Source organism: Lagenorhynchus albirostris, chromosome 20, assembly GCF_949774975.1.
Source record: "Lagenorhynchus albirostris chromosome 20, mLagAlb1.1, whole genome shotgun sequence".
Lineage (NCBI taxonomy): Eukaryota > Metazoa > Chordata > Mammalia > Artiodactyla > Delphinidae > Lagenorhynchus > Lagenorhynchus albirostris.
In genome coordinates, this window is record NC_083114.1 from 33,603,504 (window position 1) to 33,624,329 (window position 20,826).

A 20,826-nucleotide genomic window follows, 5' to 3' on the forward strand; every position below is an offset into this window, starting at 1 on the left:
AGAAGAGTCGCTTTCTCGCCCGCCTGACACTCTTTCCTCGCCCCAGGAGCGGCGGCGGCGCTGCTGTGCCCCGGGGCCCCGGGACTGTCGGGCTGCACACTCCACCGAGGCGCCCCCCGACCCCCATCAGCCTCCTCCCTCTCTCTGATTTTCCGGCGCGGGTTTCGGTTTGCACTGCCAAGTGTGTCTCCCCATTTTGGAGGGGCTGGGGAGTTCCTGCCGGTCGTCTTGGTGAATCATCCCCTCGGCTCTACCTGCGCTTCTCTCTCCGGGCCTCACCCGACCAAACCAAAGACCATGGTGCACTGTGCCGGCTGCAAAAGGCCCATCCTGGACCGCTTCCTCTTGAACGTGCTGGACAGGGCCTGGCACGTCAAGTGCGTCCAGTGCTGTGAATGTAAATGCAACCTGACCGAGAAGTGCTTCTCCCGGGAAGGCAAGCTCTACTGCAAAAACGACTTCTTCCGGTGAGTACTTACCTCGCGCGCCTCTGCTGCTCCTTCCCCGCGGGCCCTTCCCAGCCAGCTTCGGATCAGAGGTCAGCGTGGCCGCGGCGGCCGCGTTAGGAGCTGCCTTTGGAGAGGGCAGCCAAGTCCCGGGGGCTCCCGCCTCTTCACCAGCTGGCGCGCTGGGCTCCCCGGGACGCGGCCTGCTTTCGTCCTGGAAATTGTGGGTCCGGGCTTGGTTGCACGTGGCTGGGAAGAAAGGGTCTGAGCTCGCCTCTGAGCCAGAAGCCTCTCCAAGCTTGGAAAGAGGTAGCTCAGCCTCAGGAGGTGTAGCCCCGGCTCCTGCCTTTCCCCTCGCAGAGCTCTCCAGCGACTGCATCCTCCGGGCCTCCCGGCTTTGCTCGTCCTCCAGGCTGAGCTTAGAAGCCCAGGCCAGCTCTATGCCACTGTCTCTTCTGTCTCCGCGAAGTCTTGGCGGGAACCGCCGATCCTTTGCATGGAGTGTCTGAGTCGCCTGTGGTGGCAGCGGCAGGGAAGCGCTCGGCCATGGTGCCTATCCTGCACGCCCCAGGGTCTTCCTGAAACCCGGTTGGGCCTCCCAGCGCCGACCTGGGCACACTACTGCACGGTAGCCTAGACCTTACCCGGCTGCCTGGGTTGGCGGGAGGTTCAGCCTCCGCCCAACGTCGACCTCAGCTCTGAGGCGCAGGCTCCGCTCGGAGCCCTCCCAGGCTCTGCCCGCCACAGCCTGCCACCTCCTTGCCGAAACCTGGGGAAAAGCCGAGACCCGGGTCGTCGGAGCCGGGGGACTTCTCCCGACAACCCTCCTCCGTTTAGCATTTTAATTGAATCCTCTTAAAGTTACTATCTTGCCACCAAATCCACACAACACACGAGTCAACAGAGAACTGGAGCAAACGCGAATTGAAATTCCCTTGTGCCCGTTTGAAATCTCCCAGTTTACTTGGCTGACTTGGTCTCTGCTTTTCTCTGAGTTTGTGGTAACAGATCAAACTGGGGGACAGAGTGGGGGTTCAAAGCCACCCGGGTCGCTTTGCTCAGAGGCCTGGGACGCGCTGTCCCCAGCGCATCCCCGGGACGCGCGGCTCTGGTAGCGGCGGACCATGGAGCAAAGCTCTGTCCGCTGGTATTGCCGAGAGCAAGCGCAGGCTGAGCCTCTGGGCCTCGGCCGGTGCTGCCGGGCCTCCCGCTACCGGCGGGAGCCGAGCCAGGGAGCGGCGAACGGTGCCGACTGCCAGTGGGCCCCAGAAGCCTGGCTCCCGCGAAGCGCGGCCCGGCACCTAGAGCCCCCATGCGGTCTAGCTTGCGCCAACCTGCTGGGCTTTGGGCTTGAACGTGGCGACGGCCTGGCTGTGGCCATCCGGGCTCTCCGCGGCTGTTTGTTTACCCGCGGCTGGACCGGACCTTGCCAACCCCGAGCCCGTGTGCGCCTTTTTCGACGAAGGAGAGGCAATATAGAGAAAAGCGGTGATCGAGACGCATTTGTATGGCGCTCTAATTTTGTTCTCTGAATCTAATCGGAAAATAGGTGCCTCCCTCTCCCTTCCCGTTGCCACCTTGCCGCCTTCGGCAGCGCTTTTTCCCTCTGGGACAACGCTGGGCGTGAGGCTAGGGGTGGGGGCAGCTTGAGCTCCTTACTCCATCATTCTAACCATGTGTATCTCCTCCCTGACTTTTCACTGGTACCCCGCACTTTCTCCTGCCTTCTTGCCTGCTTAATCGGCATTCTGCCTCTCTTTTTGGCTCTCTCTCTCTTTCTACTTTTCCTCTTTCCTATTCTTCTTCCTCCACTTTCTTTCTCTATCGCCTTTCTCCCTGTTTCTGTCTTCCCTTGGCCCTCGCCAACCTGCCCGCCTGCAGGTGTTTCGGTACCAAATGCGCGGGCTGCGCGCAGGGCATCTCCCCTAGCGACCTGGTGCGGAGAGCCCGGAGCAAAGTGTTTCACCTGAACTGCTTCACCTGCATGATGTGTAACAAGCAGCTCTCCACCGGCGAGGAGCTCTACATCATCGATGAGAACAAGTTCGTCTGCAAAGAGGATTACCTAAGCAACAGCAGCGTCGCCAAAGAGAACAGCCTCCACTCAGGTGAGGCCCTAATTCCCGGCTCCTTAGGGGCGGGTGGGTCCTGGGGGAGGAAGGCCTGCCAAGGTTGCTGCTCACCTGTCCCTTCCCTCTCCCCAGCCACCACGGGCAGTGACCCCAGTTTGTCTCCGGACTCCCAAGACCCGTCGCAGGACGATGCCAAGGACTCGGAGAGCGCCAATGTGTCAGACAAGGAAGGCGGCAGCAATGAGAACGACGACCAGAACCTGGGGGCCAAGCGGAGAGGGCCGCGCACCACCATCAAAGCCAAGCAGCTGGAGACGCTGAAGGCCGCCTTTGCCGCTACACCCAAGCCCACGCGCCACATCCGCGAGCAGCTGGCTCAGGAGACTGGCCTCAACATGCGTGTCATTCAGGTCAGGGCCCGAGCGTGCCACTCAGTTCTCTAGAGGCCCACACCGCTACTCCGTGCAGGCCGAGCTGGGGCGGGGGGCTGTTTTGAGGAGGAGAGTGAGTCCCTGTAGGCTGGCGGAGGGGGAGGGAGAGGCCCAGACACAGCCCTACCCGGTTCAAACTTCAAAGCGTCGCCAGATTCGTAGAGCATCTGGAATTCCCTATACCTCCTTGTCTTCCTGGTCCAGCGCAGGTGAGAGTGGTGACGGTGGGGGAGGGACGGGGAGCATGAGGCTGGAGGAGGGGACACTGTCGGACACTGCGACGGAGTTGGGACCTATCTGTCTGCACTGCCACCCCTGTTCGGGAGGAGCTAAGAGGTCACTGTGCCTCTCGGAATTAATCGGTTCCGCTGGCTTCTGCACAACGTGATCTCCCTCTGCGGGTCCCCACCCCCAACTTTGTGGGTCTCTTGCCCCAGTTAAACAAGCCCCAGAGCAGAGACTTCCCCTCCGAAGAGAGGTGGGCTGTCCAGGTTTGAAGGGAAGGTGGTCGGGGTGGGAGTCAGCTGTACCTCGGCCTGTCCAGAGTAGCATGGGATGGGAGGTGGCCATCCAGGCAGCTGCGCAGGTGCCCGCTGTGAGGTCTTGAGACTGCGTGTGAACCGGGCCTGAGTCTTGGGCCCGAGGTTAGGTGTCCGGTGCCTGGAGGCTCTGCGAGGGTATGGGTGGATGTGCCTGGGAGGCTGTGTGCATGGGCACACTATTCAGGCTGCCCTCCACGGGGGCCCTGTGCCTCTGAAAGGTTGTGCGATCTTGTGCGCAGGTGAAGGGGAGGCTGCATGTCTGTCACTACCAGTGAAAGGCTGTGGATAAGTACGTTTGGCACTGGGAGATTGTACGTGGGTAGAAAAGGAGACTGTGGGTTTTGGTGTCACTATCTTTGGGAGACTGAGTGTCAACAGGAGGCTGTTTGAATTTCTGTCACTATCATGCGGGGGAGGGGGCTGCCAGGGTCCCTGAAAGGGAAGCTATGTGTCTGATACTATTTGGGGAGGTTGAGCCTCGGTGTGTACAGCCCCCGGGAAACTGTAACTGTGTCGGTGGAATTATTAGAAACAACTCCAACTGCCTCATGTTGAGCAGGGCGGCTTGCCCAGTTCCTCTGACGGGAATCCTGTTCACCATGGGCTCAAGGGCCACCCTGCGCGGTCCTACTCAGAGACCGCGGCCCCCCCCCCCCGCCATATACAACACACAGACACACCACACGGCCCGGAATCCGCGAGATAAGCGGTGAGGGGCCAGGTCCGGCCGCGCACCCGAAGTCGGAGGTGGAGGTGGCGTCTCCGGGGCCTCACCACCCCCCCGCGTGTGTGCTTCAGGTCTGGTTCCAGAACCGACGGTCCAAGGAACGGAGGATGAAGCAGCTAAGCGCGCTGGGCGCCAGGCGCCACGCCTTCTTCCGCAGTCCGCGCCGGATGCGGCCGCTCGTGGACCGCCTGGAGCCGGGCGAGCTCATCCCCAACGGGCCCTTCTCCTTCTATGGAGGTGGGTGCGCTGCCTAGGGGCAGGGCGCGGGCGGGGCGGGCGGGGCGGGCGGGGCGGGCGGGGTTGGCTTCGTCGGAAGCGGGTGGCAGCGCGGAGGCGCTTCTGGCTTTCTATAGAGAAGTGGAGAGTAGGGAAGAGATGGGTGGAGGCTGGGGAGTAAATCGAGGGGAGGTAGTGAGACCGGACCGAATTCCCGACCCTGAATGAGGCGAATGGGCAGGTAGGGAGCAGCTCCAGCGTTCGCACCCAGCCTTGTCCGTCCTTCCGGCCCGGCAGGGGAGCCGGGCGAGTGGCGACTTCCCCGAGTCGTCCTCCCCAGCCGGCTCGCGGGCACGCCTTCCCGCCCTGTCACCCTGCCCCACCCAGGGCCCCGCCCTGACAGCCTCCTCGCTGCTCCGCAGATTACCAGAGCGAGTACTACGCTCCCGGAGGCAACTACGACTTCTTCCCGCAAGGCCCCCCGTCCTCGCAGGCTCAGACGCCAGTAGACCTGCCCTTCGTGCCGTCGTCCGGGCCTTCCGGGACACCCCTGGGTGGCCTGGAGCACCCGCTGCCCGGCCACCACCCGTCGAGCGAGGCTCAGCGGTTCACCGACATCCTGGCGCATCCTCCCGGGGACTCGCCCAGCCCCGAGCCCAGCCTGCCCGGGCCTCTCCACTCAATGTCGGCCGAGGTCTTCGGGCCCAGCCCACCCTTCTCGTCGCTGTCGGTCAATGGCGGGGCGAGCTACGGAAACCACCTGTCTCACCCCCCCGAAATGAACGAGGCGGCCGTGTGGTAGCGGAGTCGCGCACGATACGCGGAGTTCGTGGTTGTACAGAAACGAACCTTTATTTAAGAAAAACAGAAAAAAAAGAAAAAAAACCATAAAAGCAAGTCATCCCCCCCACTTCCTCCAGCTTGGGGGGTCATTTTCCGTCTGGGGAGACCGGATGGGAAAGGGGGACACGAAATAGAATCCAAATCCGCCTGGAGGTAAAACTGGGATCCGTGCGCTGGCTGGCAAGGTGCAGAACTGGGGCTCCCGCAGGGAAACGCAGACCTCTCCCCACCTCCTACCTGGACCCGGATTCTTGGACAGACACCGCCGGCGTGAGCGAGAGCCCGGCGGGCTGCATAAAAACACCCACGGCAGCCGCGGGAGGCGGCCAGTCGGTGGTGACGCCAGGAGCCGCGGGGAGGGAGGCTGCGCCGGCAGCCGGTTGAGGACGGTGAAGCGGCCGGGGCGCTCCCGGGCCAGCCAGGAGGGTTCTGGCTCTGGGAAATTTATTAGTGTTGTCTCAGAGTTCAGCAACAGCGACAACAAACTTATAGCTTCAGAAACGCCGACCTGCTGTGCATCAGGTGGGACTATATATATATATATTTTTTGTCTCTCTGGGTTTTTTGGTTTTTTTGTTTTTGCCAAAATTGCAAAATTCTAAATGTAAAGCCCTCAGTATCAACTCTTCTACCTTCACAAAGCTCCACACATACACGCACACACACACACAATAGGATGGTCTCCAGCCAGACCTCTTAGTAAAATGACTTGAACATCAGCTGTACAAGAAAAGTATTCTACCTTCACACACACAAAATTAAAAAAAAAAACTATTGAACTAAAAACAGTCAACTGTTTACGTATAACGTTAAATTCAGGAGTTCAGTGTTTTACTAATATATCCTGTTTTGAAACCTCTTGTTCAAAACAAAATGTTTTGAGCAATCAACCAAAATTGTTCATTTTCTTTTCCTGTAGATGTTCTGACAGATTTACAGGGCTTACAGCTCACTGTGCTAGTATGTAAAAAGGTGTTGTTTACACAAGGCAAAGAGAAAATGTGATATTCAGACACTTGCCAAATAGAGTAATTATAGCACAAATACTGTAAAGGTGCCTGGCACCACAACCTGAAAAAGTGTTAAAAAAAAAAAAGTGTTACAAGGTTGAAAAAAAAAAACATCTTTGCTAATTTTTAGTCCTGTTGAACATTCATGGAATTGTTAATATGACTTATATAGACCCACACAGGTTTTATTTTTGTGTCTTTAAAATAAAAGTCCAAAATATTTAAATTTTATGGTCAAATATGCAGTCAACAGCTGCTACTTTTTTCTTTATATATTAAATTTCTCGTATGTCTTTTATTGTTCTGATAAACCTAAGCTTGTGTGACCTCCAGTGCATATTAGACCATTCACTGTATGAAAGAAAACATGTTGAATAAATTTGTGAGTTTTTAATAAAAATAGAAAATCTGATGTTTAGATAACTGGTGTGTTATTTGATGTTTTAACAACTAGAATTGAGCTGTGACGGAGCCGAATGACCTCTCAGAAGCCAGGAGGAAGAGGGGCAGGACTGGTGGATCTGTTTTTACCTTGGCTGTAGTTGAACCCCTTTGCTAATGCCAACCAAGCTTTTCTCTGTGCCTTCCTGCTGTTATTAACTACAGATTTGCATTCTGTGAATTTTAACGGATACAATTGAGGAGATGTTTGCCGATAAGTTAATATAGAACTGGAAATAGAAATCAAATCCATGGCTAAAAATGAGTGGTCCCAGTCTGTCATTAAGCATGAGACCCCATGCACTCTCTCCCTCTCCCCTCTAAACAGGCAAAACCAGATTTCTGAACGTCAGTTACCTATAAATAGGTAGTTAGAGGTGGTCCTTTTCTATTTCAATTCATTTCCCATAGATAATCCTGCTTTCTAACTTGGTGGTTTGAAAGATAACATAAAATGAATGTACAGCACAGCTATAAATGAAATACTTTAATCCCTTTCACAGAACTGATGTGAAATAGTTGTTTTATAGTATTTGTTTCATTTGAAGTTTCCCAGAAGGAAAATGATTTTGCTTGGCACAAGATACATATTACTTTCTCTGAAAGAGGAGTAAAAATAACCAATATAGAAATCAGATTTCAACTGAGAGTTGCCATAAGGTTCTGAAAAGTAGTTCAGTCCCTTCCAAGTCTTCATTAAACATGGAAGGAATTTAAATATTTTATCTGCTGTGAAATACATGTGTGTGTTTTACTATCAGACACTACCACAGTTCCAGAATTTCTTTTCCATGTCACCTACATTTCAGTCTGGATTCTTTATTTTCTTTTTTTTTTTTTTAAATCAAGGGTTTTACATGAAATGGTATGCAATTTCCAGTGTTGTTTTTATATTTTGTTAAGACACGACCAAGTGTATCTTTCTTGCTAAGAAGGGTTTAAAATAAATATTTCCCTGCATCCACATGACAGCTTATTCAATGGGGAGGACTATCGGGGTGGAATGTGACAGTGTTCTTTCAGAAATCCAAATTTATGAAATACTGGGGAGACTTTTGAAACTCCTAGCCTCTGCATGCAGCACATTTACCTGCTTTGTATGCAGATCGCCTTGTTTTTGCCCTTTTAGCATTTATATACATTAAATCATAGCCAACTTATTCATTATAGCCAGCCTCCTTTAAAGACATTCATTTAACTGAACGTATGCTCATTGGGAAGCCACATTTTCCTATCAAGGCTGCTGAATTATTTAGCAGCCTTATTGTGGAATCCGGTACTTGATAAGCATTTTAGAGTTGGTTGCTCGGTGTGGACGCAGTTTTTCTCTCTGACTTCTCTCTGGCAGCAGCTCGGTCTTTCCCCTTGGAAGCTGTGTCCAGAGCCCTAACGAATCCCTGGACAGGTGGCAAACTTCAGCAGTCAAATGTGGAGTCGCCCGAGGCGGGGAGGTCTAGGGATGTCAGGGACTGTTCTTGTTCCCATCAGAGCTGTGCTGCCCACCTCTGGCCCTGAGGTACCGAGGAGCGCTGCACCATCGCACTGCGCCTGGGCGCTTCCCGGAGAGGCGTGCGGGTGGGAGGGGAGCGCCCAGGCGGTCCCCTCCGACCCGCAACGCAGTCTCCTCTCCTGCCTGGGCTTGGCCGCCTGGTTTCTCCCCGCAGCCATCTCAAAGCTGCCACCTCTGTGCCTCTAGCCACCTGCCCTCAGGGTTCCAGCAACTGGGAGCTGCCATCTGCCCTGGACGAGGGAAGCATAGCTCACCCACCTCTCTTTTCCAGGATGGGGTAAAGTGGGAACTGCTTTAAGGCTAGACAAGGTGGGGGAGGGCGATGCGTGGAGAGCCAGGACAGGCATTGGAAAGGGCCTGGGACCCCTGATAGTATCTGAGAAGAGGGAAAGGTAAGAACATGGTTTCCCTAAACTCTTGAAACTCCTGGTCACCTGAACAGACAGGAGATTGGGACAATGGGGGGGGTGGTATCCAATGTCACCCCTGCCTATCCTCTGCTCTTCCTACATCTGTGTGCCACTTTGCAGCCCTTAGGCAGAGGGACCATGAACTGGGAGACCTTCTGACCTTCTCTGGAGAGGACTGTTCTTTTCGGAGCATGCTCGCATTTATTCCCATCCCCCTCCTCATCTCATCTGCTCACATCACAAGGGCAGTCAGGGTTTACATTTCTTCTAAGAGGTAGAGTTTTTGAAATAGCCCCTCCCATAGTCCACCGTCCATCTCCACTCCCACTCCCATCAGGAAAACCCTCCTCCCTTCTCAAGAAACTAGAATCAAGTAGGGAGGATCCCCCAGAGAGGGGATTTAGGAGGTTGCTGCCTCCTGCCTCCACATCTCTGAGCTGCATCTTAAGTCCTAGAACTCTTTCTTCTTTCCTCCACTCCTGGAGGCCCCTCCCTACTCTCAGGATGGGGTGAGAAAGCCAGGGAAGCATTTTGGGGGCCCTGGGTTGTGTGCAACAGCAGTAGAGTGGTCTTGATTTCTTCCTCAAAAGGCTTCCCAAGTTAGTAGGTGCCTGGACAGAGACAGAAGAGTAGGGAAGCAGGCATTTTCTGCCCAGAATTATCCAGCAGTGTCCTGTTTGCATGACAGCTCTCTGCCTTGCCTCACCTCCCGGCTCCTTTTCTCCCCTTTCTTTACCCCAAGGCTAGGTTCCTAAGCCTTATTAGTGTCCCAAATAGGAAGGGAAGAGGACCGGGGGAGGTAGTTTCCTAAATGTGGGGTGAGGGAAACATTTTTGTCCTTCAAAGCCCGGGGCCATGCCTGTCCCAGTCCGTGGAGCCTGCTTTTACTCTGGAGGCCCCAGACGGCAGGCACCAGACTGCAATTACAGGGGATATGGTTTGTTTTGTTTTGTTTTTGTTTTAAAGCTGTTTTCGACTGAATTCTATTGCAGGTGGTAAAAAGCAGTTTTCTTTGCCTCAGTGCCTTGCCTACGGTGCCACCATCCTAGCTGGAGTGCTTTCCCTTCCCAGTGTCTGTGGGCATCTACCCTGAGGGCTTCCTGCCGCCACCTAGTAAGGGGACATGGAACAAGTGGTCTCTTGTTGCTCTTGATGCTGGGGACGCGTATGGAGACTAGGGAATTCAGGGACCCTCATGTCCCTTGGGTTCCACAGGAGACACTGGAGAACTGAGGGTTCCCCAGGCTGTTCAACTGTGGTATCCAACTGGCCTGGGCTGTTCCCAGGAAGGGCACAGGGCACCCCTGACCCTGTTTCCTGGATCCATTTGAGGCAGTGTCCGTTTAGGGGCTTCTAGGTCTTTACAGGTGACCTCAAACAGATACTGGAAGGATAGACCACTTTCTGCTTCCCTGATCATCCCTTTTTGCAGTTTCTGTTCACATGTTTGTCTGCCCCCCTAGGCTGATCACTGCCAGAAGAGAATCTAACTTACTCATCTTTGTATCTCATTTAGCAGTGCCTGCCACATAGCGGGCAGTCAGGGAATGCTTGATGAAGGAAAGAGCATATAAAGGGATTGTATTTTTCTATGTGCCTGGGTGCAGTTAAATTGATCCTATTGGGTCTTTATATTTTGAGTCTACCTGTGCCCCTCTAACTGCAGACCTGAGTTTTCCCGCATTTGTGCACTACTTTCAAGTGTCTGAGTATGCCCTCATCCTTGAACAGCAAGGATATCAATACCGATGGGTGTGCAGTAGAGTAATCCCCACTCCACCTCTTTTCCCTGCACAGACAAAGCTACTTGCAGAAGCTATAGAATCGATCTTTATTTACGCACAGCTATAGCGCTTGCTAATTCCTATTAATAAAAATGCCAGCAGTGCACGGCATACTTACACATGCCCATCCCTGAGGCACGATTTCCAAATCGTGGCCATCGCGGGGCCAGAGGCATGTGTCCGGCCCCAGACTCCTCCAAATTGTGAAATGCCAAACCTTCTTTTGGTCCCAGTCTGTGCGTGCCCTAAAGCACACGTAAGCTTCGAGACGCTTACCCTTTACTCCTCCTCCTTCCCAAATCAGCCACCACGGGTCACGGTTACACTACACTTTATTTCTAAGCAAATCTCGGACAAATCTTGTGACATACTTTATACAAGAGGACACAGGCTGCACGCAAGGATGTCTCGGTTCCGGGCCAGCGGCGATGCCGTGCCCTTGCGCGCTCCCGCGCTGCCCAACACACCCCCTCGGCGCACGCGCACGCGCACACGCAACAGCCTTCCGGGCGCTTCCGCCTTCATCTTAGCAACGCACGTAGGGACGCAAGCCCCGCCCTCTCCCGGGAGCCTCCCGGAAGTTGCCGGCCGGGAGCAGGTTGCAGGTGTTGGGGCTCAGTCTCTGGGCGAGAGGACTCGGAAGGGGGAGAGCGACATTCAGAAGCGCGGCGCAGGGCGAGACCTGGTGACCATGGCGGGGCCGCAGTCTTTAGCGCTGCAGCTGGAACAGTTGTTGAACCCGCGACCGCGCGAGGCGGATCCTGAGGCCGACCCGGAGGAGGGTGAGGCCTGTTGGGGGCAAGGCCACGTGCGGAGCCGTGGGCCGGGCCCAGTGCGGACCCGGGCGGTTTGTGAGGGGCCGGCAGCAGCTGGGCCTCGCCGCCTAGCCTACTCTCCTTCCCCTTGCGCAGAGGAAAACTGCTTCCCGGGAGGGTGGCCCCCGGGGCAGGGGAGGAGGGCTTCGGAATCCTTCGGACGCGCGTTCTAGATTTGGTGCTCGGGTGGGCGGAGTGTCCGGAGGACTCAGGCTTGGGTTAACTGTTGATCCAGTGCTGTTGCGGGCAGCCAGAGTCTGGTAGCAGGTTGGAGGTTATCTTTCAGGATGCCCTTACTGGCATTGCGTTAGAAATGAGAAGAAAAATTCTCATCCTTTTTTTAAAAAAACTCTGCCTGTCCCTGAGAACCTACTTGGAGGATGAAGGAAGAAGTAGGCTTCCATGGTGCCGTTTCAGCCTTTTCAGGCTTCAGCACACTTGCTTAGCGGCTGACGAATGATATTTCTGATCTGTAAGCTGATGTTCAAGGTCTAGTTGGGAGTAATCCTCCTTTAGGCTTGAGTCAGAGAAGTGTGAGGAAGGGAGAATACGGAGGGATAAATGTGAGTGCTGGACCGTTTCTTAGGAATAATTAGTTGAGGGAACTGGGGCTGTTTAGCCAGGATACGCAAAAAAACAAAACAAAACAAAAAACTCCCTGAGGGATGGGCTGGAGTGGGATAGAACATGATGATGGCTGACTTAAAATATTTGAGCTGACCGTCACACATGGAAGAGGGATTAGACTAGTTTTCTATGATCCAAGGCATGGAAATATATCCTTCTAGTAGATGCAGAGAGTCAGCTTTCTGTACAGGAAAGCTTTCTGTAGCAGCAAGGTAGCAAGTGGTCTGCCTTGGGAGGTGATGAGGTCCCTGTTCTTGGAAGTTGGTGGGGCTTTTGTAGAGGACGTTCAAGCGTGAATTTAAAGGACTGAACAGGGTTACCATTAAAGTATGTTCTAACCAGGAGATTCTGATTACTTTTCCCCCTCCCCCGACAGCCACTGCTGCCAAAGTGATTGACAGGTTTGATGAAGGGGAAGATGGGGAAGATGATTTCCTGGCGGTGGGTAGCATTAGAAAGCTGGCATCAGCCTCCCTCTTGGACACAGACAAGAGGTATTCTGGCAAGACCACCTCTAGAAGAGCTTGGAAGGCAGACCATTGGGAGCAGACTCTGCCAGGTTCATCTGGTGAGTAGACGTATTTCCATGGTACTCTTTCTTTCCTGATTTTTTGGGGTAAAATTTTTTTTTTTTTTTTGATGCTCTCTGCAGAACTAGTCCGGATGCCCCACTTACTGTCTTAGGAGAAACCACTGATTTGACATTAGAAAGGGCCCTTTGAAGTACTGAATTTCACTTGGTAAGGAATCTGAAGTCCGGAGCTATTAAGTAGCTATACTCCTAATGTTGGCACTAATGGCTCACCCTAAATGGAGTGAGAGAAAAGGATTTGGATATTTGCATATTTGGATTTTGGAGAGGGCTATGTGTTGAAAAAGCATTGTGTCTGATGAGCACGCTACTCATGGATTTTGACCCTTTTCCGTTGGTTTGTCAAGCCTTGCATCGAGTCACTGGATAATATTAATTTGTGACACTCATTTTTTTGCCACTGTAGAAATTTCATAGTCTTTCCCTGTTCCCTGCAACAGTTAGGAGGATGTGAGCTTATAGTTCTAAAGATTGTGAGTTTCTCAGAGTGGAAGAAGGGGCGGGGTATGGTGATTATTGAGTGGATGCTATTTGCTTTCCTTTAGAGAGGTCAGAGGGACCATGTTGAGAATCCACAGATAATATAAAAGAAACAGTCACTCATGCTGTGATATCCATGGTTTAGTCCCTGATACAGTCCTTGGGGCTCCCAGATGATAAGCTCATTTCATATTCTTTGCTTAGAGAATGATAAACAGACCAGTCCTGGGACCAGTATAATATTTATTGAGCTCTCACCATGTGTCAGGCACTATGGTAAGTCCTTTAAATTCTAAGAGCCTGGTACATAGTAAGTCCTCAGAAAATGTTAACCACCATATCATTACATGTATTACCTCATTTAATCCTCCCAACAGCCCTGTGAGGTTGGTACTGTTTATCCCCATTTTACAGATAAGGAAATTGAGGGGCACATTGGTTAAGTAACTTGCTCAAGGTCATATATCAAGTAAGTGCAGGCTGGAACTCAAATAAGGCAGTCTGACTCTAAGATCTATACTTTAAACTACTACTCTGTGAATATTTCTTTATCTGAGAAATGGCATACATTTAAAGAACTTAAAGGATTATTTCTCTTTACTATTTGGCACTTAGTTTCTGTATATATGTTTTTGACAGCCTTCTCTGTCTTGAGTTTATATATTGTTACTTAAAGAAGTACTTAAGAGATCATGTTTTCATAAAAATCTTTATTTTATGAAGAAAGTTGTTGGTAACAGGTCCCTGTATGATTATGCTTCCTGTGTTCTACCATGAAAGAGATTGGATAATCACTAAAGACCTGTAAGTGTCAGGATACCCCAAGCATAAGTAAAATCAGGAGCCATAACTAATATTCCATTTACTGAAGGATCAAGTTCAGACTCCTCCCCGTGGAAGACAAGACCCCTCCTGATTTGGTCCCTGAGCAACTCTCTGGCCTCATATCCCAGCATTCTGTACCCCAGTGCACTTTTGTGTGCTGGACCTTTGCATCTGCTGCTTTTCCTTTCCTTCCCTCTTTTCTGTCTGATGACCTGTTACTTATGCTTAATAAGTAAAACTATAATGTGTCCTTCACATGAAGCCATCTCTCACCCTTCTCTATACACTGTACTAATGCTTTTGTAATGTAGTTATTGGTTATGCATATCCACCACTCCTAGCAGACTGTGAACCCGCCCCCACAGATATTACATTCTGTTTGTCAGTCTCTAGTTTTTATCCATGGCTGGTTCATAATAGGTACTTAATAAGTGTTTAATAGGCATCACTAGGGTGACAGAGATTGTGCATTTGGGACAGTTAGTGATAAACTCTGTTTTTTCAGATGCAGGTTTGGGGAAACCAGTAATTCCCTCACACCAGATGAAATTTGACCATTTTTCAAGGTCCAGGTCAAAGGCTGCCTTTTTCTTATAACCTTGCTTAAATTCACTTGCTCCACAGCTAAAATCTCTTCCTTCTCTTGATTACCAAAACTTTGTCAAAGTGCTTTTAATTCTTCTCTGTATTATAGTTTTTATGGGTCTGTCTTTCCCACTAGAGCCTTTCAGTAGGATAGGACCCTTGTTTTTTGTTTGTTTGTTTGTTTTTGTTTGTTTATTTTTTTTGGCCGCGCCGTGTGGCACTCAGGATCTTAGTTCCCCAACCAGGGATCGAACCCGAGCCCCCTCCATTGGAAGCGTGGAGTCTTAACCACTGGACCGCCAGGGAAATCCCATAGGACCCATGTTTTATTCATTTTTGTTTCTCCCTTAGCATTTTAGAGATAGTAGATGTGTAATAAATATTTGTTGAGTTGCATTGAATACGGTAATACTTTTTTTTTTGGATAGGTGTCATGATACTTTAGTTAAAATGAAAGATATGGCCTAGTGTTTGTTTTAAGGTAACTTTTTTTTCTTTTTTTCCTTCTTCCGTCCCTTGTTTAGATAAAGAAATATCTGATGAGGAAGGGTCTGGAGATGGAGATTCAGAGGGTCTGGGCCTGGAGGAATCCGGTGAGGATGCCATGAGTGCTGAGGAACTGGAATGTGCTGATGGGGACAGTAGCCTGGCCTGGAAAAAGAGGAGCAGAAGCCACTCCAGGAAGGCGTCAGGCTTCAGTGTCCAGAGCATCAGTGACTTTGAAAAGTTTACCGAGGGAATGGATGACCTCGGTAGCAGTGAGGACGAGGAAGACGAAGAGCAGGAGAGTGGTATGGAGGAAGGGGGTGGTGAGGAAGACTTCGAAGGTGAGAGTGAGGAAGACAAGGCCGAAGACAGGACCAGTGAGGACGACGGGGTGGTGATGACCTTCTCCGAGGTCAAAGTTTCCGAGGAAGTGGAGAAAGGCCAAGCTGTGAAGAACCAGATAGGTTTGTACACGGCTTGCTGTTTGCTTGTTTTGAGTGTCCACATTTGATCTCCTTTTTGTTTGTTTGTGGCTGTTTGCTGTCTCCTGTGTCCTTCCAATTAGTTGGTGACGTGCCCCACGTACCTAGAGGCCCAAAGCGCTGTTCCCCTGTGCTTGGCCTGCTGTTGCTTCACTCAGCTGCTTTGCTGGTTCTGCTCTAGTACTTCTGGCAGCTGTGGAAGGTTGAAGGGAAGGGCGGCGTCTCCTCTTGTTGGGCTGTAGCATTCTCTCTCTCATGTAGCAAGTCAATTTGCGTCCAGACACCGGATTTATTTCCTGTAATAAATAGTGTTTCCATGGCATGAAGCTGATAAAGCCATGCTGCTTAGGGACTGCTTTGATTTCCAGTCCCTCCCCCTCTCCCTGCCCCAGGAAGATTTTATTAACTGAGGAATGGAATTCTTTTTTCTTTCTCAGCACTGTGGGACCAGCTCTTGGAAGGAAGGATAAAGCTACAAAAAGCTCTGCTGACCACCAATCAGCTTCCTCAACCAGATGTTTTCCCTATTTTCAAGGACAAAGGTGGCCCAGAATTTGCCAGCGCCTTGAAAAACAGTAAGAATACTTATCGCATATTGGGATGCTTAGAACCACTGGGGTTCATTGGGATATACTGGGATTGTATTCACAGCACCACAGAGTTGAGAAGACTTGGCTTTAGTCATAATATGGTATAAAATGGTGATTTTTAACTTAAAAAAAATCGCAGTATAACCCTCTTATCAAATGAAGGCAACTTTGATCGAAACAGGTTGGGTGCTTGAGTCATGCCTGTTCCTCTTTTTTCCAGCCCTGCTCTCACTTTCCCCTCCCCCTCCTCTTGGCTTTCTGAGCTACTGCTTTAGTGCTCAGGGAAAAACCACTGGCATAGAATGAAAGGGAGACAGTGAATGACTAACCTCAGTTCGTTTAACTTGTATATCACGTGCTTAAAGGATGCCTTTCTTTGTTGGGTGGTTTCTAGAACAAAATGCTGAGATGACCTTACTCCTGTCTCCCTTTGGGTTACAGAGGATGATGAAGGATGGTGACCGCAGAGGGAGGAAAGAGTTGTGAAAGAGAATTGCTGGGCTGTAAAGTCCAAGAATTTTAGAAGAGCAAAGGAATTTAGCAATTATTTGGCTCCCAACTCCCTCATTTTACAGAGGAGAGAGCCAAAGCCCAAAGAGAATGAGTCGCCCAAAGTTAGAGAGCTCGATCATGCACGGCAGAGACAGCCTCCCCCAGCTTTTCTGCCTTACGATCTAGGGGCTGCCTCCTGGGTGCCCAGTGGCACCAGAGGACTGGGGCCGAGGAGAGAGATGCGGGGTGAGCGCACAGAGGCTGGAATCTCCACCCCTTACTTGCACGCTGAGACTTAGTGTTGTCATTTGCTCTTTCAAACTTGTTTTTATAATATCGTGGAGTTGGCCTGAGAAAGGGGCCTGAGGAGGACATCAGTCTGATTTGGCTCTGCCTCTTGGTTAGAATCACCTTAAACCATTTAAGATAAATGGGTGGGATTTCTAGGGTAAGGAATTGTGTGAACCTTTCTTGGCGGGGACTACTTGGTTTAATTAGGAATTACTTCCCAAGGGCCCGTCTTTAGATTGTGTGTCTTGACATGCTTGAAGTCAGGAACCCTGCAGTTACTGTGAGCGTGGGTCTTTTGTAGCCCCTCCTCCAGCTCTTCCCCGCCTCCTCCCTCAAATAAATGGTAGCTTGGTGGTTTTCAGCATTTTTGAGATTTTGGGGGCACTTCTCTGCTATTTTTAACGCCCTAGTGCCCTGATTTCCGGTATGCCTTTGGAATGAGACCTAGACCAAGACTACTCTAGAGTAAATGTCTTAAATGTTTCACAATAAGGCCTTTTCCATTTTGTTACTCATTACTCTTCTTGCTTGAGCCAACCCTGTCCCCGCTTTTTTGGGGGTTCATCTCAAAATGTAGATATTTTAAGGTTTTATCAGTGCTCGGTATAAGGGACGCATTCTTACTCTTGGGTACAGTTCAGTTTTTTAGCTGTTTTAATGTTATTTTACTTTTATTTTGCAACAGTTCCGATCATTTTAAACACTTAAAAAAGAAACTTTTATTTTATTTTATTTTTTTGACCGTGCCATGTGGCATGTGGGATCTTAGTTCCCCCACCAGGGATCTAACCCACGTGTCCTGCATTGGGAGCGCTGTGCCTTAACCACTGGACCGCCAGGGTATTCCCCCATCTCTTTTTGTACTTAACCAATTGCCTCTTTGCCTCGTTGATGAATTCCAGTTAATCTGACAGATGTCTCCTAATCTGACTAGGTGGGTTGCAGCGGAAGAGGGAGAAGAAAGGAATATTTATTTGGTATCACATATTCTAAGGTGGGAGGGTGGAGAGTTTTCTTTTTTTTGAAATTTTTATTGGAGTATAGTTCATTTACAATGTTGTGTTAGTTTCAGGTGTACAGCAAAGTGAATCAGTTATACATATATCAACTCTTTTTTAGATTCTTTTCCCACATAGGCCATTGTGGAATTGAGTATTGAGTAGAGTTCCCTGTGCTATACAGTAGGTCCTTATTAGTTATCTAGGAGCGTTTTCTGGTTACCAGAATTTCTGTGCATCTGAAGGGTAGCTAATTCTTGTTTCTACCTTTATGACAATATGATATAATATGTTGTGTATTTCCCTATCTTGGTGAGCAGAGTTTAAGAAAAACTTCTTGGTTACGTTACTGTGGATGAACAATTTATACTATGTTATATAGCTGGTGTGGAACATAGGCTGAATTTGTACTGACCCCAGAACAAACACTGGAACTTAATTTCTTTAATTAAATCTCTTTTCAGTGTGGTTGGTCTTACAGTAAGGTCAGACTGCCTGGGTTTAGATTCCATCTCAGCAGTGGATTAGCTGAGTGACCTGGAGCAAGTTACTTAACTTCCCAGTAAGATGGGGATAATATGATTGTGAAGATTAAAGGACGTAATCGATATAAAGCATTAGCACAGTGTCTGGCACTCTGCACACCACAAATGTTACGTACATGTGTTCTCTTCTGCAGAAAGAGGCATTTGGCAGTGTTCAGCCCTGTGAATGACGGTTGTCACTGTAACTAACCATCGTTCCCACTGTCTCCAGTGTTTTTTGACTTTTTGTTAGTGTTCAGGTTCCCTGTATAATTTAAATTAACCATTTGTTCTGGAAAATGGGTAGTGTTATATTCTTTTATTATTATTATTTTAAAATAAATTTATTTGTTGACTTTTGGCTGCATTGGATCTTCATTGCTGTGTGCAGGCTTTCTTTAGTTGTGTTGAGCGGGGGCTACTCTTTGTTGTGGTGCGCAGGCTTCTCGTTGCAGAGCATGGGCTCTAGGCATGTGGGCTTCAGTAGTTGTGGCATGCAGGCTCAGTAGTTGTGGCTCGCGGGCTCTAGAGCGCAGGCTCAGTAGTTGTGGTGCACGGGCTTAGTTGCTCCACGGCATGTGGGATCTTCCCGGACTAGGGCTCGCACCCGCGTCCTCTGCATTGGCAGGCGGATTCTCAACCACTGCGCCACCAGGGAAGCCCAGTAGTGTTATATTCTAGTGTAATACTTAGAATTCAGCTTTGGCCTCTATGACTGTGAGAAGGTGATCAGAGATTTCCTTATTGCCAGACCCAGCTGCTGCCTCCATGAAGCTTTCAACCTTTCCTTGAAATTTTTCCCTTGGGTTTTGGCGCTACTGCATGTGATGTGTGGGTTCTCCTGCTTTTCTGACTCCTCTTTTATCCTCTCAGTGTCAGTTTCACTGCATTTAAGATCCTGTTCTCAGGCTGTGTTTTCCTGGCATATTCTCTCCTTGGCTCTGTCATTTACTCTCATAGTCCTAACAGTAGTCTCTAGAACAGAGCAGACTTCCAGCTGTATTTCAGCCACCGTTAAGTCCCGAGCAGCATGCCTTTGTACCCTAAGCACCTTAAACTCTATTTTTCAGAAACTAAACAAATATCTCCTTTCTTCCCCAACGCACTTAGTCCCCAAATCACCCTGATATTACATGTTGGATACCTCTCGATGTGAAATAATTTCAGAGGCATTTTTTGATATTTTAGTAGTTGCATAAGTGGTAAGTCATGAAGTAACCTTAGCAAAATTAAGGGATTTTTCCATGCACAAAACCATTCCTCTAAAGAGGTTAGCTTTTTCCTCTCTGATTTTCTTTTAAAAACTTCTGTAGCGTTAGGAGGCAGTTCTTTTATGTTGGTAGCAGCAGTGTATAAGGAAAAAGGCATGTTATTTAAGGAAACCTCAGCATGAGTTGTTTAAAACTTTTCATTATGGAATATATCAAACCTATATAAAAGTAGAGAGAATTGTATAGTGAACCCATATACCTTTACCAGCTAAACACTTATCAAGTCACGGCGTATCTTATTTCATCTACTTATACTAACTCACCCCCTACTTCTGCTTTATTTTGAAGCAAACACCAGACATCCTATCATTTTATCAGTAAATCAGCATGGATCTCTAAGAGAAAAGCATTTAAAAAAAATCACAATATTATCCCACACAAAAACACTAACAGTGATTTCTTAATAAACATAACTGGTTTGAATGGATGGGGAATTGAGGGAGCATTCCTGTAACAGGCGCTCTCTATTGTCTTTTCAGAGTTTGCTCTATAGCTTTAAATGAAATGATTAAAGGAAAGCCAAACTTCAGCCATAATAAGTTGACCTTTTAGTGAAATGCATGTTATTAATGTATTTAATGAGATGCAGTACAGATTGCAGTGAGCACCATGTTTCATTATAGGTCTAAAATGCAATATCATTGAAGACCTTTAATAGAAACAATGGTTGACATTTTGATATTTCCTATAAGCAAAATCCCCCCAAGAACACAGTATAATGTAATATAAATATAGAGGAAGTGTTGAGATTTTTTACTTGCTTAAGAGTATAAACACAAATTCCACTATTAAGAAGTTACGTTTTGTTTGTGCCCGCCCCCCATCTTCCCACTTCTAGTTCGAGTTCACCCTCTCATCCCTCTGTGGCCCTTCCCCCAGCCCCTCAACTATTTTGACTTGAATAGACTAAGTATTTTAATGCCAATTTGACCACAGCACTAATACACACCTTAAAGAACAACTTTTAAAATTTTGAGTAAGTCATGGCAATCGGAATCTTGATAGATAATGTTTCTGTTTTGTTTTTTAAATTTTATTTATTTTTAAGTAGGCAGTGTATTCACATGGCTCAAAATTCAAAAGATGCTAATGACTCTGCAGAGAAAATCCCCCTTCCCACCCCGTACCCCTGCTACCCAGTCCCCTATCCCATAGGCAACCAATATTGTCAGGGAAATTCCCCCTTTGTTATTACTTAGTTGCCTTAGGTGACAAATCCATGAACATCTATTTCAGTGTTAGCTCGATTAACGCTTTGTGGGTTCATGACAGAGTTCTCACAAATGATCTGTAGAACCCTGGAATATCCGTAATTACTTGGGATAGGTTTAAGTAT

General features: G+C 49.2%; 2 protein-coding genes across 3 annotated transcripts in view; both read left to right on the plus strand.

Annotated features, from left to right (window-relative positions):
- The first annotated feature begins 297 nt into the window (after positions 1-297).
- LHX1 (LIM homeobox 1) lies at positions 298-5,236 on the plus strand. Its single transcript, XM_060134504.1, has 5 exons — positions 298-467; positions 2,328-2,554; positions 2,651-2,928; positions 4,290-4,455; positions 4,857-5,236. The coding sequence occupies exons 1-5, from the start codon at positions 298-300 to the stop codon at positions 5,234-5,236; spliced, it is 1,221 nt and encodes a 406-aa protein (XP_059990487.1).
- Positions 5,237-11,038: 5,802 nt separating this feature from the next.
- The window catches only part of AATF (apoptosis antagonizing transcription factor), a 98,732-nt gene continuing 88,944 nt past the window's right edge, over positions 11,039-20,826 (plus strand). For both annotated transcript variants that reach the window (XM_060135663.1, XM_060135664.1), the window contains exons 1-4: positions 11,039-11,214; positions 12,251-12,442; positions 14,881-15,306; positions 15,762-15,899. In XM_060135663.1, the coding sequence (XP_059991646.1) occupies positions 11,124-11,214; positions 12,251-12,442; positions 14,881-15,306; positions 15,762-15,899 (847 nt within the window). In that variant the 5' untranslated portion in view covers positions 11,039-11,123. The remainder of the gene's footprint in view (positions 11,215-12,250; positions 12,443-14,880; positions 15,307-15,761; positions 15,900-20,826) is intronic.